The following is a 23,362-nucleotide window of genomic DNA, read 5'->3' on the forward strand; positions in this document are numbered from 1 at the left end:
GCTGTTGCCATCTAAAATTTTTAATACTTTTTAAACAAGCAGCCCTGGAGTTTTATTTCACACTGGGCCCCACAGATCTAATTGGTCCAAGACTTAGGTCACTGATTCTAAAATGTGATGTTCAGGCTCACCTGGAAGAAAGGTCATATGAGTAAAGCAGCACTGTCTTTTTTATTCAAGATTCAACATGCTATTTTATACACAATTTTCATATTGGTTTGGCCATCTAGCATTGCAAAACTAACAAGAGTACCTAAAATTTAAAGAGAATTAGAGCACAGAATAAATAGTTACAATCCAGTTTCAGAGAGAAATCCTGTCATAGACTAATATAATTTTCTCATAAATATTTACAAGTTTTAAATTCTTGGATATTAGTCACTCCATTTATTTTGGTGTTTCCTTGTGAATGAAGTCCATCCAGTGTCTATATCATATTAAGAAAAATCTGTGAGGTTAATGCAAAAAGAAGAATCAAGAATGCCAAAAATAAATGTTTCCATCTTGAGCCAAAGAATAAATCACTTGTGCATTCATATGTTATAGAAAATGCGATCCCTTTTTTCCAGTTTTATAAGGCCAACACCTATCAGAAACACTAATTCTTATATTTACTGATTTAAACTAGGTCTCAAAAGCCATAAAAAGGCCATTCATAGAAATGAACAAAGAATGTATTTGTATCTTTATCTGAGAATGGAATGCTTGCCAGAATACATTCCAAATTAGCAGAGTAACATTTATTTTACATTTGTGTGTTTTGGTGAATTTTATAAACCCTGATGCTAACCGACTTTTTCTTGTGAAATAGAGATATAAACTGATGTTGGAAGAGAAGACTGGTGATATATCAGACCTGAAATGTTTGTTCTTTATTTATTAAACATGATCACCCTTTCTCACCAGAAATCACCATAGAGTTGGCTTTCTCAGAAGACACTGAGGTCCAAAGTCCAGGTTTCACTTCTTCCTTATCCTTGAGCACCTAACAGTGCTAGCATTTGGAAAGCACTCAGCAAATCCTCCCTACACCCTCTCTCTAATTTTGGTCTCTCAAGGAACAAGCTCCTTTTTCCTGCTTAGTTTTCACCCAGATCTGTCCTGACTCAACAGGGCTCCCGTGTAGACAATTTTTCATGTTCTTTCTTTCAAAATTCTATTATAATTTATTTGTCCTTGGTCCCACTCCCTCTTATTCCCAAGATGAAAATAATCTGATGACTAACTAACTTGGGCTCATATTTTGAAGAATTGGTGTATTAACAAGGTAGCATGAGATTTCTATTCTCCTTTAGGTAATATTTTTTATAATAACAATAATATATCAAGACAGTGGTCTATGGAGTGACTCTAAAAGTTAAAAATTCTGCCTAAGCAATTGGGATTTGGAAAGATCTCTGAGTCTCATAATTTAGATGGCAGCCTATGAACAGGAGTGGCTCTTTCAACAAGGTACTTATTCATTTCTGTATTTAATCATCAAATATGTATTAAAGACTTAGCCTGTGCCAGGGCATACAACATTGAGCAAGATGATCAGGTCTCTATTCTTATGAAGCTTACATCCTAGCCATGTGGGAAGAGGAGAGGAGGAGGGAGAGGAGGAAGCGAAAGGGGAGGGGAAGGAGGAGAAGGAAAAGGATTAGGAGGAGGAGAAGATGAAGATGAAGAAGAAAAAGAAGAAGAAGAAGAAGAAGAAGAAGAAGAAGAAGAAGAAGAAGAAGAAGAAGAAGAAGAAGAAGGAGAAGGAGAAGGAGAAGGAGAAGGAGAAGGAGAAGGAGAAGGAGAAGGAGAAGGAGAAGGAGAAGGAGAAGAAGAAGAAGAAGAAGAAGAAGAAGAAGAAGAAGAAGAAGAAGAAGAAGAAGGAGGAGGAGGAGGAGGAGGAGGAGGAGGAGGAGGAGGAGGAGGAGGAGGTGAAGAAGAAGAAAAAGGAGAAGGAGGAGGAGGAGGAGGAGGAGGAAGAGGAGGAGAAAATTAGTAATAATAAGTGCTACAATAAAAATAAGATATGGTGATGTGCAAAGAAGTGACTACTAGGGCCTGGGCTGGGGGCGACATTTGAGTGGTCAAAGAAGTCTTCTCTGAGGAGATGATATTGATGTTGAGACCTGAATAAAAAAGAACCAGACACACAGTGATCTAGAGAAAGAATGTGTCTGGCATGTGGGAAGAGCTAGTGCAAAGGCTCTAAGATCAGACGCAGCTCTGTGTGTTCAAGGATATTGTGGCCAGAATACAGGGTGACCAAGGGAGATGAAGGAAGAAATGTAGGCCAGGGCCAGTTCATGTGGGGTCTTGAAGACCAGAAAGAGGTTTTGGATTTAATTCTGAGTGTGACTAGAAACCACTAGAGTGTTTTAAGCGGGGACATGACATGTTCACCTTATGTTTTAAAATAACCCTCTAGTATTTGTGTTGTAACTAGACTATAGAGGCCAGAGAGGAAGCAAGGAGGCCAATTAGGAATGAGATAATGGTGCTTAGGCCAGGATGGTGTCAGTAGAGGTGGCAGCAGCATACAGAGCCAGGATATAGCTTGAAGATAGAGTCAATAGAATTTACTGATGTATTATATGTAGTGGGGAGGAAAGGAAAAAGAAGAGTCAAGGATGATTTCTGGGGTTTTGGTTAGAGTAACAGAAAGTATGGTGGTGTCATTTCCTGAGATGGAAAAGCTGGGGGTGGAGGGTTTTTGTGAATCAGATTTTGAGGGGGAAATCATGACTTATGGTTTCTTTAGATGTTAAGTTTGGGATGCCTATTAGACATCCAAGTAGAATTGTCAAGTCAGCATTTAGATGTGCAGGTCTGAAGCACAGAGAAGAGCTCAGAGATAAAAATGTCAATTGGGGACTTGTTAGCATATAGGTGGCAGTTAAAGCCATGGGGCTGGATGAGATTATCGAAGGAGGGAGGGTAAACAGAGAAGACAGGAGTCAAGAATGACACCACTCAAAGGGTAAGCAGAGAAGTCAGCAAAAGAGTCATTGAAAAGGATAGAAATCTTGACTGTGTGTGTGTGTGTGTGTGTGTGTGTGTCAGAAGTCAAGAGAGGGTAGTGTTTTTCAAAGAGACAGTGTGTACTGTGCCAGATGTTGATGGGAGGCCGCATAAGATGCAGACAGATGTGGGGCCATTGGAGGCTTCTGACAACCTTTACAGGGAACTTTGGAGTGATGGGAGCAGAGTGAGGGGATTGAAGGATATATCCACACTCTTCAAGATACCCAGAGTGTGTTGGTCTAGGAGTACACAATATTCTCAAAGGTTTAATTTTTTTTTTCTAAACTATGTGGCACACAAAAAAAAACACAACAGAAAAAAAATGTTGTGTAGTTTTCATTGCCACCTACAAAGTTCATAAATGTTGAATGGCCTGAAAGAGCTCCTAAATAACCACCATTAATAATTTTATGGGATAGCTCTCTAAAACATCATGAAGAAAAACTAATAAAAACAACTGTAAAAAGTCTAACAAAAACAGAAAACCCGCCTGGGAATAAGTCATGCCCGATGAGTTTCTATGTTGTAATGCTAACAAAGTTACCCTAAACACACGGTATAGACTTCTGTGGTTAGGCATCCATTTTATAACAAATTCCACAACTAATAAAACTTGGTCTATAATTGTGATGACTTTCATTTCACTTGTCACAAAGTGCTACTGAAATTATATCATGTTCCATTAAATTCAACAAGTGTTTTTATTGAGCAGACACTAAAGAAAAGGGGTTGTGCTTGCTGCTGAAAGGGACACACAGATGAGTCACAGCAGTCCCTGCCTTCAGAATGGCTGCCACCACAACCAGCAGGGACTGAGTCTGTCCGGGCTTCCACTGAAACCCAGGGCCTAGACACAGAAGGAAGGCACTCGTCAGAGTCCGTCAGGGCACCATATACCAAAAGGCTTCCAAACAACAGAACTTTGTTTCTCATAGTTCTGGAGTCTGGGAAGTCCAGGAACATGATGCCAGCAGATCTGGTGTTTGGTGAGGGCTTCCTGGTTCGTAGACAACCATCTTCTTGTTGTGATCTCACATAAGCAAGGGAGCTCTGTGGGCTCTCTTTTATAAGAGCATTAATCCCATTCATGAGGGCTCCATCCTCATGACCTAAGTACCTTGCAAAGCTCCCCCCCTTAATACTATCACCTTTGCCATTACATTTCCAAGACATGAATTTTTGGAGAAAGACACAAGCGTTCAGACCAGCACAGCACCCACATCAACACTTCTGAATAAATAAATGAATTCAAAGCAGAGAAAAATTAGTATACCTGGCACATAGCAGGTGTTCAATAAGTATTTATTGAACAAACATGATATCTTACAAAATAAGGAGGAAAATCATAAAGGAATATAGGATTAGGATTGTCAGAAAAGATTCTTAAAAAGATTGTGGCTTCGAAATAGGCCTTGCAGGCTAGATAGAATTCTAACAGGTAAGAGTTAGAAGGAAAGATATTCCAAGCATGGAAACAGAAAAGAATTGTTTCTTTAAAACTGCTTTTTAAACATTTTTTTGGCTGTTTTAATTTTTTTTTTTTTTTTACTTTATTCATTTTGGAGAGGAGAGAGAGAAAAAGGGGGGGGGGGGGGCAGGAAGCTTCAACTCCCATAAGTGCCTTGACCAGGCAAGCCCAAGGTTTTGAATCAGCGACCTCAGCGTTCCAGGTCGACACTTTATCCGCTGTGCCACCACAGGTCAGGCCTGTTTCTTTAAGATTTTTGAACCACAAAATAAGACCCTTTAAAAAGAAAAAAGCAAGAGAGAAAGTATGTACATACTGAAGTGGGCTCTTCATTACCCAATCACATGAAGTGTACTGCTTTGAGTTTGTTATCCATTACTGAGCCAAATATTCTGCAGGGGCAATGGGTGTTCATGCCCTGGGCTGGCTTCCACTGTGATAACTTGCAGATAGAGCTGTTTTCCATAATACCCCCCCCCACCTGATCTTATCTTTTTAAGAAATAGTTTTGGTAAGGTCATCTGTAGATTTTAGATGAAGATAATCAGCCATCCAACCTCAGCCAGAATCATGCAAATAGGCCAGTGTATAAGACAGGGACCAGAGCTCGGGCCTCATGTTCTTCTGACCCACCTGTAAGCTCAGAGGAGAGGTATACAGTCAGAAAAGCAAATGGCTTTCCTCCCTACCTACTTCCAGAGAAAATTGGCAAATATCAAGGATACCTGCAAGTCTAACTGACAAGAGGGAACCTCCACAGACTGCTGCCCTGTCTGTCCTCTTCCCAATAATCTGGAGAAGACAGACTCTGAGGAATGTGAGAGGATTATAAATAGGACAAACTGGAGGAAAGTCTCTCTCCCACTCTTCAGATGATGCTTTTCCCCAGAAATATCCCAGGTGTGTTTGAAAGAGGGGAGAGAAGTGGGCAGAGCCAGCTTCATGAGAGTGTGGACCTGCACAGTCACTCAGGGCCCTTGGTTTAATGCCACTGTCTTGAAATTCTCAATAATTTTTGAACATGGAAGCTCACAGCGTCATTTTACCCTGGGCCTACAAATTGTGTAGTAAGTCCTGGAGTTGGGAGCTGGTGAGAACTAGCCCTCACGGAAAAGTAGGCTCATGCCTGACTCTCTCTTGGCCTCAAACTGGCACTTTTTGGCCAGTTCCTGGGCAAGTACTTTCTTTTCCCAAGTATGTCAGAATACAGGGGCCATGGACTATCACTAACCTGGCTCTGAAGGAAAAGCAAGAAATAGCTCTCCTCAATTGTGGCATTTCTTTGAAGGCTCATATTTTATCCTAAAGGGGGGAAAAAAAGGATATTTTATGATGTTCCATAGTATATCTGCTGGATACATTTTAAAAATAAGATAGACTCCAAAAAAAATCTTTAAGTAAGACTGACACTTAAAGAAGATACACCCTCTTTATCATTTGGATATGAAGGTCTTCTGGGATGCCATGCTGTAGCACTGGGGTCACACAGGGCCAGGGGAGGCGAGGCCAAGGGCCAGTTCAGCAAATACCCGCTCATGGGACTCCTGGGGCCTTCACTGGCACAGTGTGTAACTCACAGAGTCTGACTCCGTTTTTCCTGCCCTTCTATCTTTTCCTCTTTCTATAAAGAAAGTCACATTTGCTTGCTAGAACACAGCCCTAAAATTGCTCTAAATTTTCTCTTTCAGTCTAGGGCGCCCTCACAGTCAGGCTAGTTGGCTTCCGATTGGGCCTCCTGGCTCCTGGTGAGGGTCTACTCTCCTGGGCATTACAGCTCCTCTCAGTCTCCATCTCTCTTCCCTGTTCTGGATACAAGGTTTATTAGTGGTGGGGGCTGGCAGGGCCAATATTCAGCATATGCAATGGGAACTCTAACAATAATGATAATTATCAGGCTCTTTCTTATCTCTCAGGTTTGCACACCCAGTGCCCTCTTGGAATGCTCAAGGACTCCTACCTATCCTCAGGTCTCAATTTAGATGCCACTTCCTCTGGGATATACCCCACCACCCCAACCCTACTCACCATCAAGACTAAAAGCCAGTCTTCCCATCCAACTCATTCTTCCCCATATAGGAATTCTTACCACATTGTGCTTACCACATTCTTGCTAACTTTCCTGTATCCCCCCTCAACCCCAAGTATGGTCAGAACAGGGACTTGCTTGTCTTGTTCTCCACTGTGTTCCTAAAACCTGGCAGCTCCCCCCACCCTCCAAAATTAAAGACTAGACACTAAGTGTTTTTCACTTATTATCTCACCACAATCCTGGAAGGAAGGAATTACTATTCCCATTTAACAGATGAGGAAAATAAGGTTCAAAAAATGAAGTCGCTCCCTGTCACACCGTGGGAAGTAATGTCATCAGGCTGCCAGACTTTAAAGTCTTTGTGTTTAATTCTCTGTGCCAGTTGGAGTTCAATCAGAGAAGCAGATCCACTAAGAGTGATACAGATGAGGGATTTGTTTTGAGGCTTGGAACTTTAGCCAGGAATTTTTGGAGCTGGTTGCATGGTTGATATAGGACCACTGATTCTGCATCTGCTGCGGGGGCTGCAATCTGCAGGGTAGGTGATCAGGAAGGAAAGATGGATGTGAAGTAGAAGAAAACAATGATAAACCGGAGCCATGGGGACCAGCTGGAATGTTCCAGGACAGACTGGTATCTAGAGAATTGCTTGTTGGTGGTGAAAGAATCCCCTAATAGAAGTTGAGTGATCTGAACCTTTTTAGATGGGGAGCAGCTGTGAGAGTTGTTTGGAATGTAGAGATGCTAGAAATGGATAGACTATGTGATAGTATACATCTATGGGAAAAAAATGAGACTACTCATTAGCTCAATATTGTTTCTAATGTGTGTGAAGAAATGTAATAAAAACTACATGAGAATGTAAAATAAAACATACTATTCTCTCTACCTGGACACTCCTTGTCTCCATTGTTCAGGTTTCACCTTAAACAGATACATCTTCAATAAGTCTTCTCTGGCCTCCATTCTTGCCCACCCCAACCAGGTTAGCATCCTTGGTCATTCTGTCCAATAATATCCTGTAATGTCCTTTTTTGTAATACACATCAGAATGAGAATAGAATGGTTGTTTATTTCTGAGTCTTCTCCAGGAGCATAGGAACTCTACTGAAGTAAAGGCTGTTTCTCCTTTTCACCATGATATTTACAGGGGTTAACATATTATTGGAGGTTTAATAATTATTGGCAGACTGAATGAATCATGAGGAGACAAAAGAATTTGTTTTGGGTGCTGTCTGAGTATACTTATCATTTCGTTTTGTGGCGGTATTGTTGAATGGATACAATTTAGGCTATTTTCAAAAGAATCATTGAAAAGAAAGTGATTCGATGAACTTATGAGTATCAACTACAGCATTCCCCGTTATCCACAGTTTCTATTTCTGCAGTGTCAGTTACCTGCAGTCAACAAGGTCTGAAAATATTATAAGGGAAATTCCAGGAATAAACAATTCTTAAGTTTTCAATTGCATGCCATTCTGAGTAGTCTCATAGTGTCCTGCTCTGTCCTGCCCATGACGTGAATAATCTCTCTGTCCACTATCTCCATTAGTCATTCGGTAGCCTCTGGGTTATCAGATCCACTCATGGTATCTCAGTGCTTGTGTTCTTATTTCTTATTTTACTTAATAATGGTCCCAACCACAAGAGCAATGATGCTGGCAATTTGAATAGCCAAGGAGAAGCTGTTAAGTATTTCATTTAACTGAAAACATGAAAGTTCTCAACTTAATAAGAAAAGAAAAAGTATTATATCCATCCAACCCTTTAAGATCCCTATAACCATAAGTGCCAAATCATTGATAAAATGATTATCCCCATTTTAAGACAAAAAGTCTGCATTTCTTACAAGCTCCTAGGTGGTGCCCATGCTGCCCCTGGACCACACTTCGAGTCACTAGATTCCAGACCCTCAGCCTTCAGTCTTCTGTACTCCCTACTCTCTGACTGTCTCCTGAGTCTGTTTCCCTTCCTACCTCGTGTGAATGCCAGGGGCAGTCATTTCAGCTAGACCTTGACCATTTGTCTTTTTGGAACAGCAACCCTGGCAATCTCCATCCCTGTATTGATAAAACCTCCAGTATCCAGCCACAGAACCACTAAAGGAAACATATTATATAACTATCCAATATTTCTATAACAAGTGTATGACTTACAAAGTCAAATCTGCAATCCTTCACTTTATTCCTAGTCGATTCCTTTTTGTGACTTTGCCTAAACTTAACTAATGTCCTTAAGCCCCATCCCCCCACCTTTCAGGACTCAGTGAAAAACAGTGAAAGGAGAACTTCAAGCCATCTAGAAGTCACGTTTAGCATAGTAACCGCTGCATACTTTTTAAAAAAATACTCACTCAAAAATCCAACAATATATTAAAATTTTCCAGCTCCTAAAGAATTCTGGTTACAGAGGTATTAATTAAACCGATTATTTTTTATATTTTTTAATTTACTTACTGATTTTAGAGAGGAAGGAAAGGAGATAAAGAAAGAAACACTAATTTGTTGTTCCACTTATATATGCCCTCATTGGTTGACTGTTGTATGTGCTCTGACAAGGGATCAAAACCGCAACCTTGGCGTGAGGACTGCGATGGGACCAAAGGAGCTACCCAGCCAGCGCTGGATTAGTCTTTAATCAGCACCTCACTCTAGAAGGCACGTTCGATTCACTAAAAAAAAAAAAAATGTCCCTGGTCCTCACCGAGAGAAATCCTGTTCAATTCATCTGGGATGGGGCCCTGGCCTCCCGATTTTTAACGTGTTGAGGAATGTGATTGCAAATCAGTGGTTTTCAAACATTTTCACAGGACCCTAGGCACGAGTTCCGCATTATCCTGACAGGTTATACGTGACCAGTATATGCGGTCTCTGCCCGCACCACAAACTGCCTCAGGTTTTGGTGAACTGCTTGTTCTCCCCAGTGTAAACACAGACCACCCAATCCTTCCAGAAAGAAGCATTTTAGGAAGAGAGAACGGAAATTGACCTAGGGAGTATCATATTAGCGGAGGGAGCACTGTATTTACAAATAGTGGCTCTGCTTTCTTACGTTTTAAATTTAACTCTGATTTAGTCAAATCTCATACACCACATGTCGGAAATTTCCCCAGACTCCACTTGACGGAATTTAAAACTTTTACACACATGAATTCCTCTTTCTTAAATCCAACGCGACTGCAAAACAGGGCCGAGGAGCCTGGCGCGGCTGACGGCGCGGTCCGGGCGACTCCCGCCGCAGGGACCCGCAGGAGCCGGTGCGGGACTCCCCGCACCCCGACCTCGCGCGGCGCATCCTGTGGCTCCAGGTAAGCCGGGGGCGCGCCCACTCGCAACCGCCAGTGCGGGAAGCCCGCCGATCTTTTAATATCTCCAAATTTGCAGCTTCTAGGGTCACCAAGTTTCCGAGTGGCCCTCGGCGGAGCACCCGGGACACTATCAGCGGACTGCGTTGTGTCCGAGGGGAAGTCCCCCTTTAAACCCAGCAAAGACTGCGGCCCGTCGGCACAGCCTGGCGCGCCCCCTGGAACACAGCGCCGCCGAAGCACCCGCTCGCCCAGGTGAGAGGACGGCAGAGGAGCCCCCGCAGCGCGTCTCGGCCCCGCCTAGGAGGGATCTCACGGCGCCTGATTGGGCCGACGGGGCTTCAGTCAGGCTACGGGGCGGGCCCTGGGTGCGCCCGCCCTCTGGCCGGGCTATAATGACGGCCGGCCCCGCGGCCGCGGGCGGGTGGAGGTGCGCGCCTGTGCCGGGGTGAGGTTGAGGGCGCGCGCGGCCGGGTGCAGCTGCCGCAGCTGCCGGGCGGCGACCCGCAGCCGGGACGCGAAAAGGAAAGGGAGGGGCGGGAGGCGGGATGGAAGGCACCCCAGGCTCCCCGTGTTCCCGTGGCTCGAACTCCCGAAGGTGTTGCTTCCAACTTTTACCTCCTTAGGAAGCGGGAAACGATGGTGTCAGGATACCTGACACTAAAATATCTGTGCCAAAGCTAGTATGACGTCCGTACCAGAACCCTCTCCTCGTCTGATCTCGGCTTAATCATTTTTATTCATCTCTAGAACATGGACTTCGCCTGCCTCTGCCTAGGGCTGCTGCTGCCCTTGGTAGCTGCGCTGGATTTCAGCTACCACCACCAGGAAGAAATGGAAGAGTTTCTGAAGAATGTTGCCCAAAACTACAGTTCCATCACTCACTTACACAGTATTGGGAAATCCGTGAAAGGTAGGGTCCGTCTCGTGCGCTTTTCCAAATCCTTGCTTTCATTCATTACATACACCTTAGCTTCGCGTCCCGTCTTGACGAAGCTGCTCAGAGGAGCTCCAAGCGGGCACATCAGTGCCTTGCTTGTTGGCTTGTCTTCTGCTTTTGTGTATTGTATTGTTTTATTGTGTCAGGGGAGGAGTAAATAGGACAACCCGAGTTTTACTAAATGTCTCCGCTGTCATTCGAGGTCATTGAGTTCTAGGAGTTAATGCGTTCTGTCTTTTTGGATCATGCGGAGATTGTGTACTCCCTTTCTACATAAGTTTCTGCCAAGGAAGTGCGTTTATCCATCTCAGGTGTCCCTGTTTGTTGACTTCTTTAAATATATTTTGGACTGTTAGTATCATGCCTAAAGGTCTCTTTTAAACTAAAATAGTGCAGGTCCTTTGGTGAGATTTCCATGTCATGTGTAATTAGCCCAAATGCTTCAAGTTATGTAAAAAAAAAAAAGGAAAGTGACTGATACTGTTAAAGATTGTTTTTTAAATTATTTATTTGAATAAGACAGTTGCTGGATAATAAATCTACATTAAAGGTGATTAGAACTGCTTCTAGCATTTTCAAATGTTTCTTGATTAATTGCTTTATTGATTTAATTTAGAAACTACACTGCTCACAAAAATTAGGGGGCAGGGAATGTGCAGATACTCAAGTACTTTCAGCCTTTTGTATAGTGCATTTTCACCAATGAAATAAGTTAGTTTTGCATCTCATTTGCATAATCAGACAACTTTCTTTGGCTTCTTGTTTGCTTTTCTGATGTTCTTGTTTAATAAAAATCAAGTGCTTCTTTTTTTTTTGTTGCTTCATATTCATTTTGAAATATCCCCTAATTTTTGTGAGCAGCATATATTAAGTATATATGTATATAACTTTATATTAATTAGTGATCACTTTTTTTTTTTTTTCTTTCATTTTTCTGAAGCTGGAAACGGGGAGAGACAGTCAGACAGACTCCCGCATGCGCCCGACCGGGATCCACCCGGCACGCCCACCATGGGGCGACGCTCTGCCCACCAGGGGGCGATGCTCTGCCCATCCTGGGCGTCGCCATATTGCGACCAGAGCCACTCTAGCGCCTGGGGCAGAGGCCAAGGAGCCATCCCCAGCGCCCGGGCCATCTTTGCTCCAATGGAGCCTTGGCTGCGGGAGGGGAAGAGAGAGACAGAGAGGAAAGTGCGGCAGAGGGGTGGAGAAGCAAATGGGCGCTTCTCCTGTGTGCCCTGGCCGGGAATCGAACCCGGGTCCTCCGCACGCTAGGCCGTAATTAGTGATCACTTTTATAGAAGGGGATGTTAAATCATAAAGATATTAAGTATTTTCCCCAAGATCACCCAGATGGTAAGTTTTATAACTAGGATTGGTACTCAGATCACTGCTTCAAAGTTTGGACATTTAGGGGCAAGGCAAATGTCTTATTAAATATTACTTACTAATCTTCTTTTAGTCTATTGCTTCCACAAAGAAATTAGCAGAAAATTTAATGCTTAAATCAAACATTTTTTCAAGTTTATGCAGTTTGTTTTTGTTTTTGTTTTTTTCAGAGAGAGAGAGAGGGATAGACAGGGACAGACAGACAGGAACGGAGAGAGATGAGAAGCATCAATCATTAGTTTTTCATTGCGTGTTGCAACACCTTAGTTGTTCACTGACTGCTTTCTCATATGTGCCTTGACCGCGGGCCTTCAGCAGACCCAGTAACCCCTTGCTGGAGTCAGCGACCTTGGGTTCAAGCTGGTGGGCTTTTTGCTCAAACCAGATGAGCCTGCGCTCAATCTGGCCACCTCGGGGTCTCGAACTTGGGTCCTCTGCATCCCAGTCCAACGCTCTATCCACTGCGCCACCGCCTGGTCAGGCAAGTTTATGCAGTTTGGATCTCAACTCTTTATATTTTCAAACCCTATCTGGATTATAGCTCTGGCTTTCAGCCAATTGGAAGTCTCTCAATTACCATAGTCTTAGTCTTTGTCCCTAAATTAAGGTCAAGGCTTTTATATCAAAGAAAAACTATTGCTTGACTGGTGGTGGTACAGTGGAGGAAGCAGCCACCTGGGATGCTGAGAACCCAGGTTCGAAACCCCGAGGTCTCCAGCTTAAGCTCAGGCTCAACAGCTTGAGTGCGGTGTCCCCAGCTTGGGATCATTCACATGATCCTACAGTTGTTGGCTTGAAGCCAAGGTCACTGGCTTGAACCCTTGACCAAGGAAGTCACTGACTGAGCTGGAGCCCCCTGGCCCCACGCCAGGCTTGTATGAGAAGCAATCAATGAACAACTAAAGTGCCACAACTACAAATTGATGCTTCTCATCTCTTTCCCTTCCCGTCTCTCTCTCTCTCTCAAAAAAAAAGTATTACATAAATTTACTTATGTGCAATGCAAAATAAAAATCCTGGACTTACATATATAATGCTACCTTTGTTTTTAAACAGCTTTGCCAAAGAGTTGGTGCCAGAATTACTCTGTATTGCCCTATAATCCAAAATTCTGGAGGTTAAATGTATGAGAAATCATATCTTGAATCAGCATACGTATTCAACCTTTCGAAATTATTTTCCCCTCAGGCTAGAAAAGAGAGATTTTAAAAGATCTAAGAATACTAATTATATTAATAAAGAAAATACAACCCACAACTAGCTTGAGTTATTGTTCAGTCATCATTAAACCATAAGATGAGGCGGATATTGTTCATTTTAAGTACTAAATTAAGCCCTAGATTTGGTAAGTTTTTATTTCTTCAAGCACAAAGTGCTTTTGAAAGAAAGCTGGGGACTCCCTTAATGTGAACCAGCTATTTTGATTTGTCCTGCATGATATCACTCTACAGATTAATTTTTTTTTTTACTTTGTATTCACTCCTGTGGTTAAAGGACTGAGGAGTTACTGTGGAAAAATACAGTCTGACATTAGTAGTCAAATGTTTGCACTGAGTATGTTCTGAATAATTACTCAGATAAGAAAAACCGCAAATCTGCTGTTAGGTTCCAAGTGATGGGTGAAATACACACTTGTAGCTGGGAGTCCGTTGCCACACTATCTCTGCATGTTAGTGTGAACATTGAAAGACAGTGCTGCGTGTTGGCACCCTTTGCTAAACAGGCAGTTTCTCCTGGCCAACCTGCCCTCTAGTGTAAGATTAGTTTCCTTAGCAAACAGGGTTTATCATATGTGATACTCTTTTTCTATTATGAGCATGGGCAACCTACCCAGAAGGGAAAGTAATATTCCTACCTCACTGAATACATTTGTAAATTTCTGTAAATGCATATTTCATATATTTTTATTGTTGTAATCATGGATTCTATTCTGCTCCCCCCTTCTCATTATTTCATTACAGAGTCCATGAATTGACAGTCTGCAGGTGTGAATTGGTTGCTATATTGTATTTTATCCTCTTGATTATCTAAATTTTCTTAATCATTCACCTCTTTGAAGCAGCTGTATAGTTTCTGGTGACTTTTTTTATAAGCGGTGATCCTGTGAAATCACTGATGCATGTCATGATAATTACCTCCTATTGTATTTAATGATTTTTTTTTCCAGTTTTTTATTTTGAAGTGTTTGATGAAAACCACACAAAAGTTGAGGGCACGTATACCATTCACCTAGATTCAGACATAGTACACTGGTCATATTTCAGTTGTATCTTTTGGAAAAACCCCACTACCTAATGACATAGTAAAAACAATTATGTGAAACAAGGGAAGCAACTCAAAACAAAACAAAACAACTGGCAACTGAGTGGAGAAAAATCAGTGAAAGTACATTGGTCCTTTGTCCATGTGGTTAAAGAAGCTTCTCCCCCCCTTCACCTTATTTAAAAAAAAATTCCTAACCTCCTTTGTGTATAGGAGGATGCCTGGTCCATAGTCAGTAATTTATATCTGCTTGGTTAATGAATTGACTATTTGCTGCGCGAATGCGTAGGAAGCAAGCAGAGATATGTGTCCTTTGTTCCCTACCATCAGTTAGCTGCTTTGATATATTTATACAAACATATTTATTGTGGGTTCCCCCTGCTTGGCTATTCACACTCCCTAAAATTAGTTCCAGGACCATTTTAATTGAGAATTCCTACCATCTCTGTTTTAAGATTTATGTCTTATCTTAGAATCTTTACTTTAGCTGATTAAGAAGGTTGCAAAGGACAAGGAATAGATAATAAAAATCTGTTATCAAGTGTTTCCCATGTATTAAGTATTTTAATACATTATTTCAATCTCAACAACTCAAAGTAGGCATCATCCTCATTTACAAAACAGGTGAAATAAGGCACAGAGAAGTTAACTAATGTGCTGAAAATCACACAGCTGGTAAGTGTTAGAGGGAGTTTTCAAACAGATTCACCTCTCTCCCAAGCACATCTCTTTTCAAAGAAGCAGCTTGACACAGATGTAGATGGTTACATGGAGATTGACGTTGTTAGTGGAAGGTTTCAGGATTCATGGTTTGGGCACATTTGATTTAAAAGTGCAACTTCTGCTAAGGATCTGTGGCTGTGTTGTCCATCACAGTACCCATGAGCCACTTGGCTGTTCAGCAGCTGAAATGTGACTAGACCCAACTGAGATGTCCTAAAGTGACTGTGAAGGCTTGGTACAAAAAAGTAAAATGTTCCATTGATATTTTATATTGATTACAGGTTGAAATTATAATATTTTCATATACATATAGGTTAGATAAGAAATACCTAAAATTAACTTCATCTGTTTCTTTTTACCTTTGTTAATGTGGTTATGGTTATTAGAACATTTTAAATTACATATGTGATTTTCATTATATTTTGATGGGATATACTGACCTAGAGAGAAATTTATTAGTAATATTTTTATAGGTACAAAAAGAATTCAAGTTCATTTAGGAAATTTGGAAGATACAACAGAGCACCAAAAAGAAAATTAAAATCTCATTATCCAAAGGAAACATGTGCCTTTCCACCTCCCACAGAGCCAAATATTTTGTTTGTCTATGCAGACATGCTCTTTAGAAAATTTGATTTTTAATGCCTGCTTTGTGTCTTCTTAATGGATATACTGTTCCTGTTATAAACAATGCCATAGTGAACATCTTTGTAGCTAAGACAGTGAAAGTTGTCAGAGCACAGGCTGTGGAACCACAGTACGCAAGTTCAAATCTGAGATTCTCTACTTTTTAGGCAGTGTGACTCTGGGTTGTTAGAATAATTCCTGGCACATAATTGTTATATAAGAGCTACTGTTAGGGGTACATTAGCTGTATTAGGGATACATTTCCGAAAAGGAAATTGCTGGGTCTAAAGCAGTTTTATGTACTGTATTTGATACAAGTTGGAAAAACAGCTGTGTTAGGCTTGCTCGCTGGTTTACTGGCTGCAAGCACTTTGCTTGATTAGTGCGTGAGCACATCACATATGTATAATTTACGTAAGGCTATGGGTGCTTGTGCTCAGGATGGATGCTGGATTGTGGGTTGCCTGCCCTACACTGTGAGGGGCCATTTTGCTGTTCATTTGCCTGAGAAGCGGTTTTCCCTGCCTGTTTGCTCGTCTGCTGCTGTGAGACTCTATTAAACTGTAATGACCCAACACTTTCTGGCTCTGCAGTTTCTCTGCTGTCCCCCCGAATCCAATGTGGACCTGCCTGGCCTCAGCCACTGGCATTACAATACATATTGCCTTCCAAAAAGATTGTATTGGTTTATAATCTCACAATCAAGGTACGTGTGGGGAAAACAGCTATGTTAGGCTTGCTCTCTGGTTTCCTAGCTGCAAGCACTTTGCACACTTAGTGCATGAGCACATGGCATGAACACATGGCAGAAAGCCACGTGTGTGTCTCTATGAAAAGCTAAGGGTGCTTTCCCTCCGGAGCAGTTCTCCCAGATCACTCCTGCCACTGTGAGTTGGGTTCCCTGATTCCCTCAGCCACCACCATGAGGGGCGGTTTTCCTGTCCCTTTCCCTTCACTGCAAAAAGCAGGTTTTCCTTTGTTTATTCGCTCACCTGTCTCTGCAAGCCTCCAATAAACAGAATGGCCCAATGCTTTCCAGCTCTACAGTTCCTATACCATCTGCCCAAATTCAGTACGAACCTGCCTGGCCTCAACCACCAGCATTACAATATGCTAAGACAAAAACAACTCTTTTAAATCCTATACTACTCATAAATAAATACTAGCATTAGTGGTTTGAAAGATTACTGTTGTATTTGTTAAATGATGCAAAGTTTCAGTAATACAAGATGAATATGTCAGAGATCTACTGTATAGCATAGTGCCTATAGATAATAATACTGTACTGTATGCTTAAAAATTTGCTAAAAGGATAGATGTTATGTCAAGGTGATGATGATGATGAAAGATTACTATCAATTTTTCATTGTGTTTAATGTATAAGGGACAATTTATTTCTCATGATTCCCCCGCCCCCCAAGAATTCTCACCTTCATATATTCATCCAACAGATAGTTATTTAATTCTTCTGCCAGGAGTCTTTATACAATTTCAGATGCTCAAAATTCTCCCTAGATTTGGCTTGGATTCCTGTCCCAAAGAGATGTATACTGTATTCACTTACACAGATCTCTCATTGTCTTCTGCCCTTGACTGTGTAGATATTGGCCGGCGATTTTTCCTAAAAAAATAAATAAATAAAACATTGTGTATTAAATTATGCCACAACATTTAGTTTTCTGTCACACTGTTCATTTCTCAAGTGTGGTCATAAAACCGGTTTGCTTGAGATCCTATATAAAATGCTCTTTGTGATATAAAAGAGGGGGACATTTTGAGGACTAAGTATTAAGAAAACCACTAAAATCTGGAAATTACAGCTGTAATACACATTTGTGATTTAAAGTTACACTGATTTAGCAAGACTTTCCCCTTTAACTTGAAATGCAGTTTTGGGGTTGTTTTTCCTGAAACAACTTACAGATATTGGCCTTGTTTTATAACCATTCACAGTTTTCAAAAGACACTACTTTATTTGTTTTCTTATAGAAATGATTTCGATGTATCCTATTTGTAGCAGAGTTTTTGTCTGTTTGTTGTTTGTTTTGTATTTTTTCAAAGTTAGAAGTGGGGAGGCAGTCAGACAGACTCCCGCATGCACCCGACCAGGATCCATCTGGTGATGCTCCACTGTGGCCAGAGCCATTTTAGTGCCTGAGGTGGAGGCCATAGAGCCATCTTCAGCGCCCAGGCCAACTTTGCTCCAATGAAGCCCTGGCTGTGGGAGGGGAAGAGAGAGACAGAAAGGATAGGGAGAAGGGGATATAAGCAGATGAGTACTTCTCCTGTGTGCCCTGACAAGGAATCAAACCCAGGACTTCCACCTGCTGGGCCGAGGCTCTACCACTGAGCCAACCGGCCAGGGCCTGTAGTATAATTTAAAAGAGAAAATTGAAGTAGAGACTATCCTAAAAGTAACACAGAATTTTACTCTGCTTCTTATATCTAGTAACCATTTTTATTCCAAATCTCAAATATATCTAAACAGAAATATGCTAGGTGCCAAGTGGTATTTGACACTTTAAAAAAATGATGATAGCCAACATCAAGAGAATTTTACTATTTGCCTGGCACTTTACATAAATGTTTAACTTAATCATTTTAACAATGGTATGAAATACAAGTATTATTCCCATATTTACATTTGAAGAATTGTGATAAACTGAATTGTCCATAGTTTACAAGTGACAGAGGGGTGATTGGAACCAGTCTGTCTTGTGACAAATAGGGAATAAACCTTTAAACCTCTGCTCCAGAGGAAAATGTCTCCAGTTTTCTTTTTCTCTGTTCCTGTCGCCTACTCTTTTCTCCTATACATCTTGCCCCTAATCCTTGGGATGCTGAAAAAGTTGACAAGCATCCTGTATCATCCAAGCAAAGGCCTATATTAAATGTTTGTAGGTTGGTTTGTTGTTTTTTTAATATGAGTGATCTGTGGAATTCCTTGAACCCTTTTCGGTATATACAGTTTCATCCAAAGCAGTTTGAATTCCATTTTCTCATGTAAATTTATTTGCTTCCTGTATGCAGAACTCTTGGATTATGAGACAGGAGGCTGAGCGTCTGGTTTACACACACAGGACACACAGGACCCCCATGCACTGAACTGCTGTCTCCAGAAAACAGTTCTCCTTAAGAGCAGTAGACCCCCTAGAGGGAATTTTGGAAATTGAGGCCATGTAAATCTTGAGGGTGGGGGGTGGGGGTGAGGTGTCACTCATGATGTATCCTTCCGATCTTTTTAGCAATGCACCGAGCAGTGATGCGTAGTGAAAACTTGTCCCTCCGTTTTATAACGCCCTCCACAGGGAAGAGACCAGCTTACAATAATCTGAGCCTAAAACCAAATGTTGTTTTATGTATATACAAACACAAAATACTTTTCCCCCACAGTTTTAATATATACTGAATTTTCTAGGAATTTAACTGTGCATAAATTGGAGAAAAATTTGATTTTGTTTTTCTCTGAACTTGACTGAGAGGTGTTTCACATTCATAAAATCCTGACACCAGTGACCACACAACTGAATTAGTCTGCGTTTGTGATAGATGCATTCATTCATCATGACTCTCAAGTAGAGTCAGCCCTTCTGTATCCACAGGTTGTACAGTCCTGGATTCAACCAACTGCAGATCAAAAATATTCGAACAAAAGTTACATTGTTGCTGCTATGCACTATATAGTTAGGTCTACAATGGTTGCATCTGTACCGAACATGTACAGACGTTTGTTTTCTTGTTATAATTCCCCAAACAATTCAGCATTAACAACTATTTACATGGCATTTACATTGTATTAAATATTAAGAGTAATCTGATTTAAAGTATTCAGGAGAATGTACATAGGTTATATGCAAATATTATGGCATCTTATAAAGGGGACTTGAGAATCTTCGGATTTTGGTGTCCGTGGGGTCCTAGAACCGCTTACCCACAGATACAAAGGAAGGACTATATAAGTGTCTGACATTTTTCATTGTGTCTTCTAGTGGACTGTGCCCAAATTTCTACATTCTGATAACAGTATTTTATTATAAGTTGCTTTCCTTTTATTTCTCCTTTACATACAGTTTGAACATCATAATGCTCTTTTTGAAATTATGTAGGGGGAGGGGGAAGGGAACGGTGTAAAAAAGGATGAATATAATAAGGTGAAGGAAAATGATTTCACTTTGGGTGATGGGTGTACAACATAATCGACTGTTCAAATACTATAGAAATGTTTACCTGAAACCTGTTATACTCTTATTGATCAGTGTCACCCTGTTAAAGTTAATTTTCTAAATAAAATTTTTAAAAAAGAGAAAAAGAAATTATATGTATAAATATGTTTTATTGTCTGTGAATTTAATGCCAGCATGGGAAAGGGAGAAATGCAAACTGTTGGACATAAAAAAAGAGTTACAGGCTGATAGGGTTAGGAACTTAGTCTACATTCACAGACAGAGAGAGTGGGCAGGGACCTGCTGCAGATTCACGTAGCAGCATCCAAGAGGTGTTTGGTTTCTGCTCTTAATCAGTGAACACGTGTGTCTGGAAGTAACAGTGCTGACAGCGGGATGTGGAGTTGGGAGGTGACAACTGCCATTAGCTCTGTTTCCTTCTTTTCGTTTGTATATTTAGAATTTCCCTTTCTCTAAGAGTACAAAGCAAAAACGTACAAAAAGAATCTTAAAGTAAAATAAAATATTTTAAGTATTATATACTAACATGCATTAGGTTTAGAGGGAGGGGATTAGATCAGATCTTCCAATCCAGTGGTTTCAAACAATGGTTGTGCTTCCTAACTTCTTAGCAGTTCGATGTAATATCGTATAGCAGCTTGCTGAGAGCTTTGTGGATCCTAATTAGAGTATGTGTGAAAACAGGAGTTGCATATCTCATCTCTGTATGTCAGATGTTTAAATTAAAATACAAATCTTCTAGTCTGTGACCTTTCACATACGTAACTTCACACTGGAGGGCTTAGTCCTCACTGTACTAAGAAAAGTGTGACCAACTTCAAACAAGCTGCCTTCGAACTGGCCCCACAGACTTATGAATTTACCCGGAGCTGAAGATAGCAGGCCTTTTTGGTGGGGATAAAGGCATTAACAACAGTGCTTACGAATTTGGAGGGTTTACCCTATCACATTGTTCACTAGAAGAAACCAGCTAAGTAACTTATATTTGTTTAAATAAAAAGCTTTCAACTAGTTACTTTCCCAGTTTCTTAACTTCTCTGACAGGAATCTGTCTGAGGAAACTAGCATCACATTTCCAGAGCACGACTGAAGTCACATGAACTGACATCTGCTCCAATGCATAGCTGAGACTCCTTCCTGACAAAGTGCACAGGTACATGATGAATACAGCGGGTGAAATGTAGCACACCATCACATTTTTAGAGCAGGTGTGGATGGGACAGACCATTTGATCATTAATCAGTTCATTGAGGCTTAGTTCACAATGGTGCCTCCTCCTGGAAGTCCTTTGCAGTCCCCTGGGAGGAGTTGGAATCCCGTGCCCCTCCCCCTGAGCATTGTCCAGTAGCTCCAGCTACACGGCACCTGGAGAACAGGAGCCAGGCTTGGGTCATCTCTGTGTCCTAGCCAATTAGGTGCTTATATGTGACAGACTCTTTAAGGGTCAAAGCTGAAGAGTTTTTCCATGCATAGTAACTGAACATGAATGTAAATATACTTTTATACAGTATAGTATTCAGTATGTTATTATATTGCATAAGTATATAGGATGTATGTTTTATATATACTTTTATGTAACTTCATATAACTTTATATAGTTGCACATATTGTATGTAGTAAGTACCTCAGTCTCTCAAGAAAATGAATTTAGGCCTGACCGGTGATGACACAGTAGATAGAGCATTGACCTGGGACACTGAGGACCCAGGTCAATGCACTATATAGTTGCTGACTTGAGCATGGGATCATCAACATGTGATCTCGTGGTCACTGGCTTGAACCCAAAGGTTACTGGCTTGAAGCCCAAGGTCACTGGCTTGAGCAGGAAAGGGTCACTGGCTCAGCTGGACACCCTCCCCCTCATCAAGGCATGTATAAGAAGCAATCAGTGAACAACTAAAGTGATGCAACTTCGAGTTGATGCTTCACATCTCTCTCCTATCTCTCTCTCTCTCTCTCTCTCTCTCTCTCGCGCGCGCGCGCACAAGAAAAAACATGAATTTGTGTTTTTGGCTAAAACTGTTTTATGGTAAGTAATATAACTTTAGAAAGGTAGAATTGGAGAAACTTATCCTGCCACAGCTGCAGATTCCTGGAGTGGAGGAGGCAGCAGGGAAGTCGGTGTGTTTCAGGCAGTAAAGGGAATAAGTGAACTATTCACTGACAGGCCTGAAGTGGTTCTTTCCCCACTCCTCTCAGCCCCCCAGGCCTAACCAAACATGTATCAAAGGAAGAGAGAGTAAATATAGGACATACACACACACCTCCATTAAGAAGAGTTTAAGTAAATATCCCTGGTTTTATTTGAACAGCACAAGAATAATCCAAGTGTCTATTTAGAGAATTAAAAGGAGAAAAATAGATCATGTGATGAAGCCTTTCCCCCAAAGAAGGTAAACAGAGATTTGAAACACCTCCATTTTAAGTGTCTTTTTTCTCTCCATTCTCAGGAATGTTGTACAGATTTAAGATGAAGGCAGCCAATGTGCTTAATTAATTTTGCTATGAGTGGTTTAGAAAGGCACAGGTTATGGAAATACACAGGTGGATAGACTGTTAAAGGGATATCTTAGCTTTAATTTTTAGTCCCTATTAAATATTCACTCCCTTGCCCTTGCTGGTAACTCAGTTGAGCCCAACCATTACAATTCTTTTAAAGAGGAGTATTCACTCTTGTGAAAGTGTAGACATCTGGAGACCAGTGGCGACAGATAGTTGTCACACATGGTAATTCCCTGGGAGCTTTCCCATTACTTTTAATTAGAAAAGTTTATTTACTTCTTAATAACCATACCAAGTACACGTGGAGTTAAATTTCAGATAAAGGTTGCTCCATTGAGAAACACAAATTTATTTTCTATTACTCTTAGGGACCCAGATGAGTAATCTTACCATACTTGAGATAACCTAGAGATAAGCCTCGCTGGATTATCATTTGTTACTGGTAAATTCCTTTCTATTCGTGAAGAAACAAAAAGATAAATTGGAAAATACCATATTCTAGCCCTAACAAACATGTAATTGGGCTTGCCATCTTTTCAGTTTAAAAAGCATGTTCTTCTAAATATACAAAATGTGATTCAGACTCGACAGCATACACTGGTTCAAAGTGTGGAGGCTGGCGGTGAGCGCCCAGGCCTGAGGTGGAGAGGCTGCTGCGTGCTCTCGAGCAGAAACAGGACAGCGGGCTGCAGCAGTGAGCCCGGACAGGGGCGCTGGACGAAGTAGGGGTGAGCCCGGACAGGGGCGCTGGACCAAGTGGGGGAGAGCCCGGACAGGGGCGCTGGGCGAAGTGGGACAGGTGTGCAGGCGGCAGGGCAGGCACTGCCTTGTAAGCCAGTCACACCTGGAGAGTTTGAATTCCGTTCTGAGAATAGAGTAGAAGGGTTTGAAGCAGAATGATGTGATCTGATGTCGGTCTGAGAAAAGATCA

At 41.4% G+C, this 23,362-nt stretch overlaps 1 protein-coding gene across 1 annotated transcript in view; it reads left to right on the forward strand.

Moving 5' to 3' along the window:
- The first annotated feature begins 10,219 nt into the window (after window positions 1–10,219).
- CPM (carboxypeptidase M) overlaps window positions 10,220–23,362 on the forward strand; it is a 90,524-nt gene continuing 77,381 nt past the window's right edge. Inside the window, exons 1-2 of the mRNA XM_066368693.1 lie at window positions 10,220–10,252; window positions 10,555–10,717. Coding sequence (XP_066224790.1) covers window positions 10,558–10,717 — 160 coding nt within the window. The 5' untranslated portion in view covers window positions 10,220–10,252; window positions 10,555–10,557. The remainder of the gene's footprint in view (window positions 10,253–10,554; window positions 10,718–23,362) is intronic.

The sequence above is a fragment of the Saccopteryx leptura genome, chromosome 2 (genome assembly GCF_036850995.1).
Source record: "Saccopteryx leptura isolate mSacLep1 chromosome 2, mSacLep1_pri_phased_curated, whole genome shotgun sequence".
In the NCBI taxonomy this organism is placed as follows: Eukaryota; Metazoa; Chordata; class Mammalia; order Chiroptera; family Emballonuridae; genus Saccopteryx; species Saccopteryx leptura.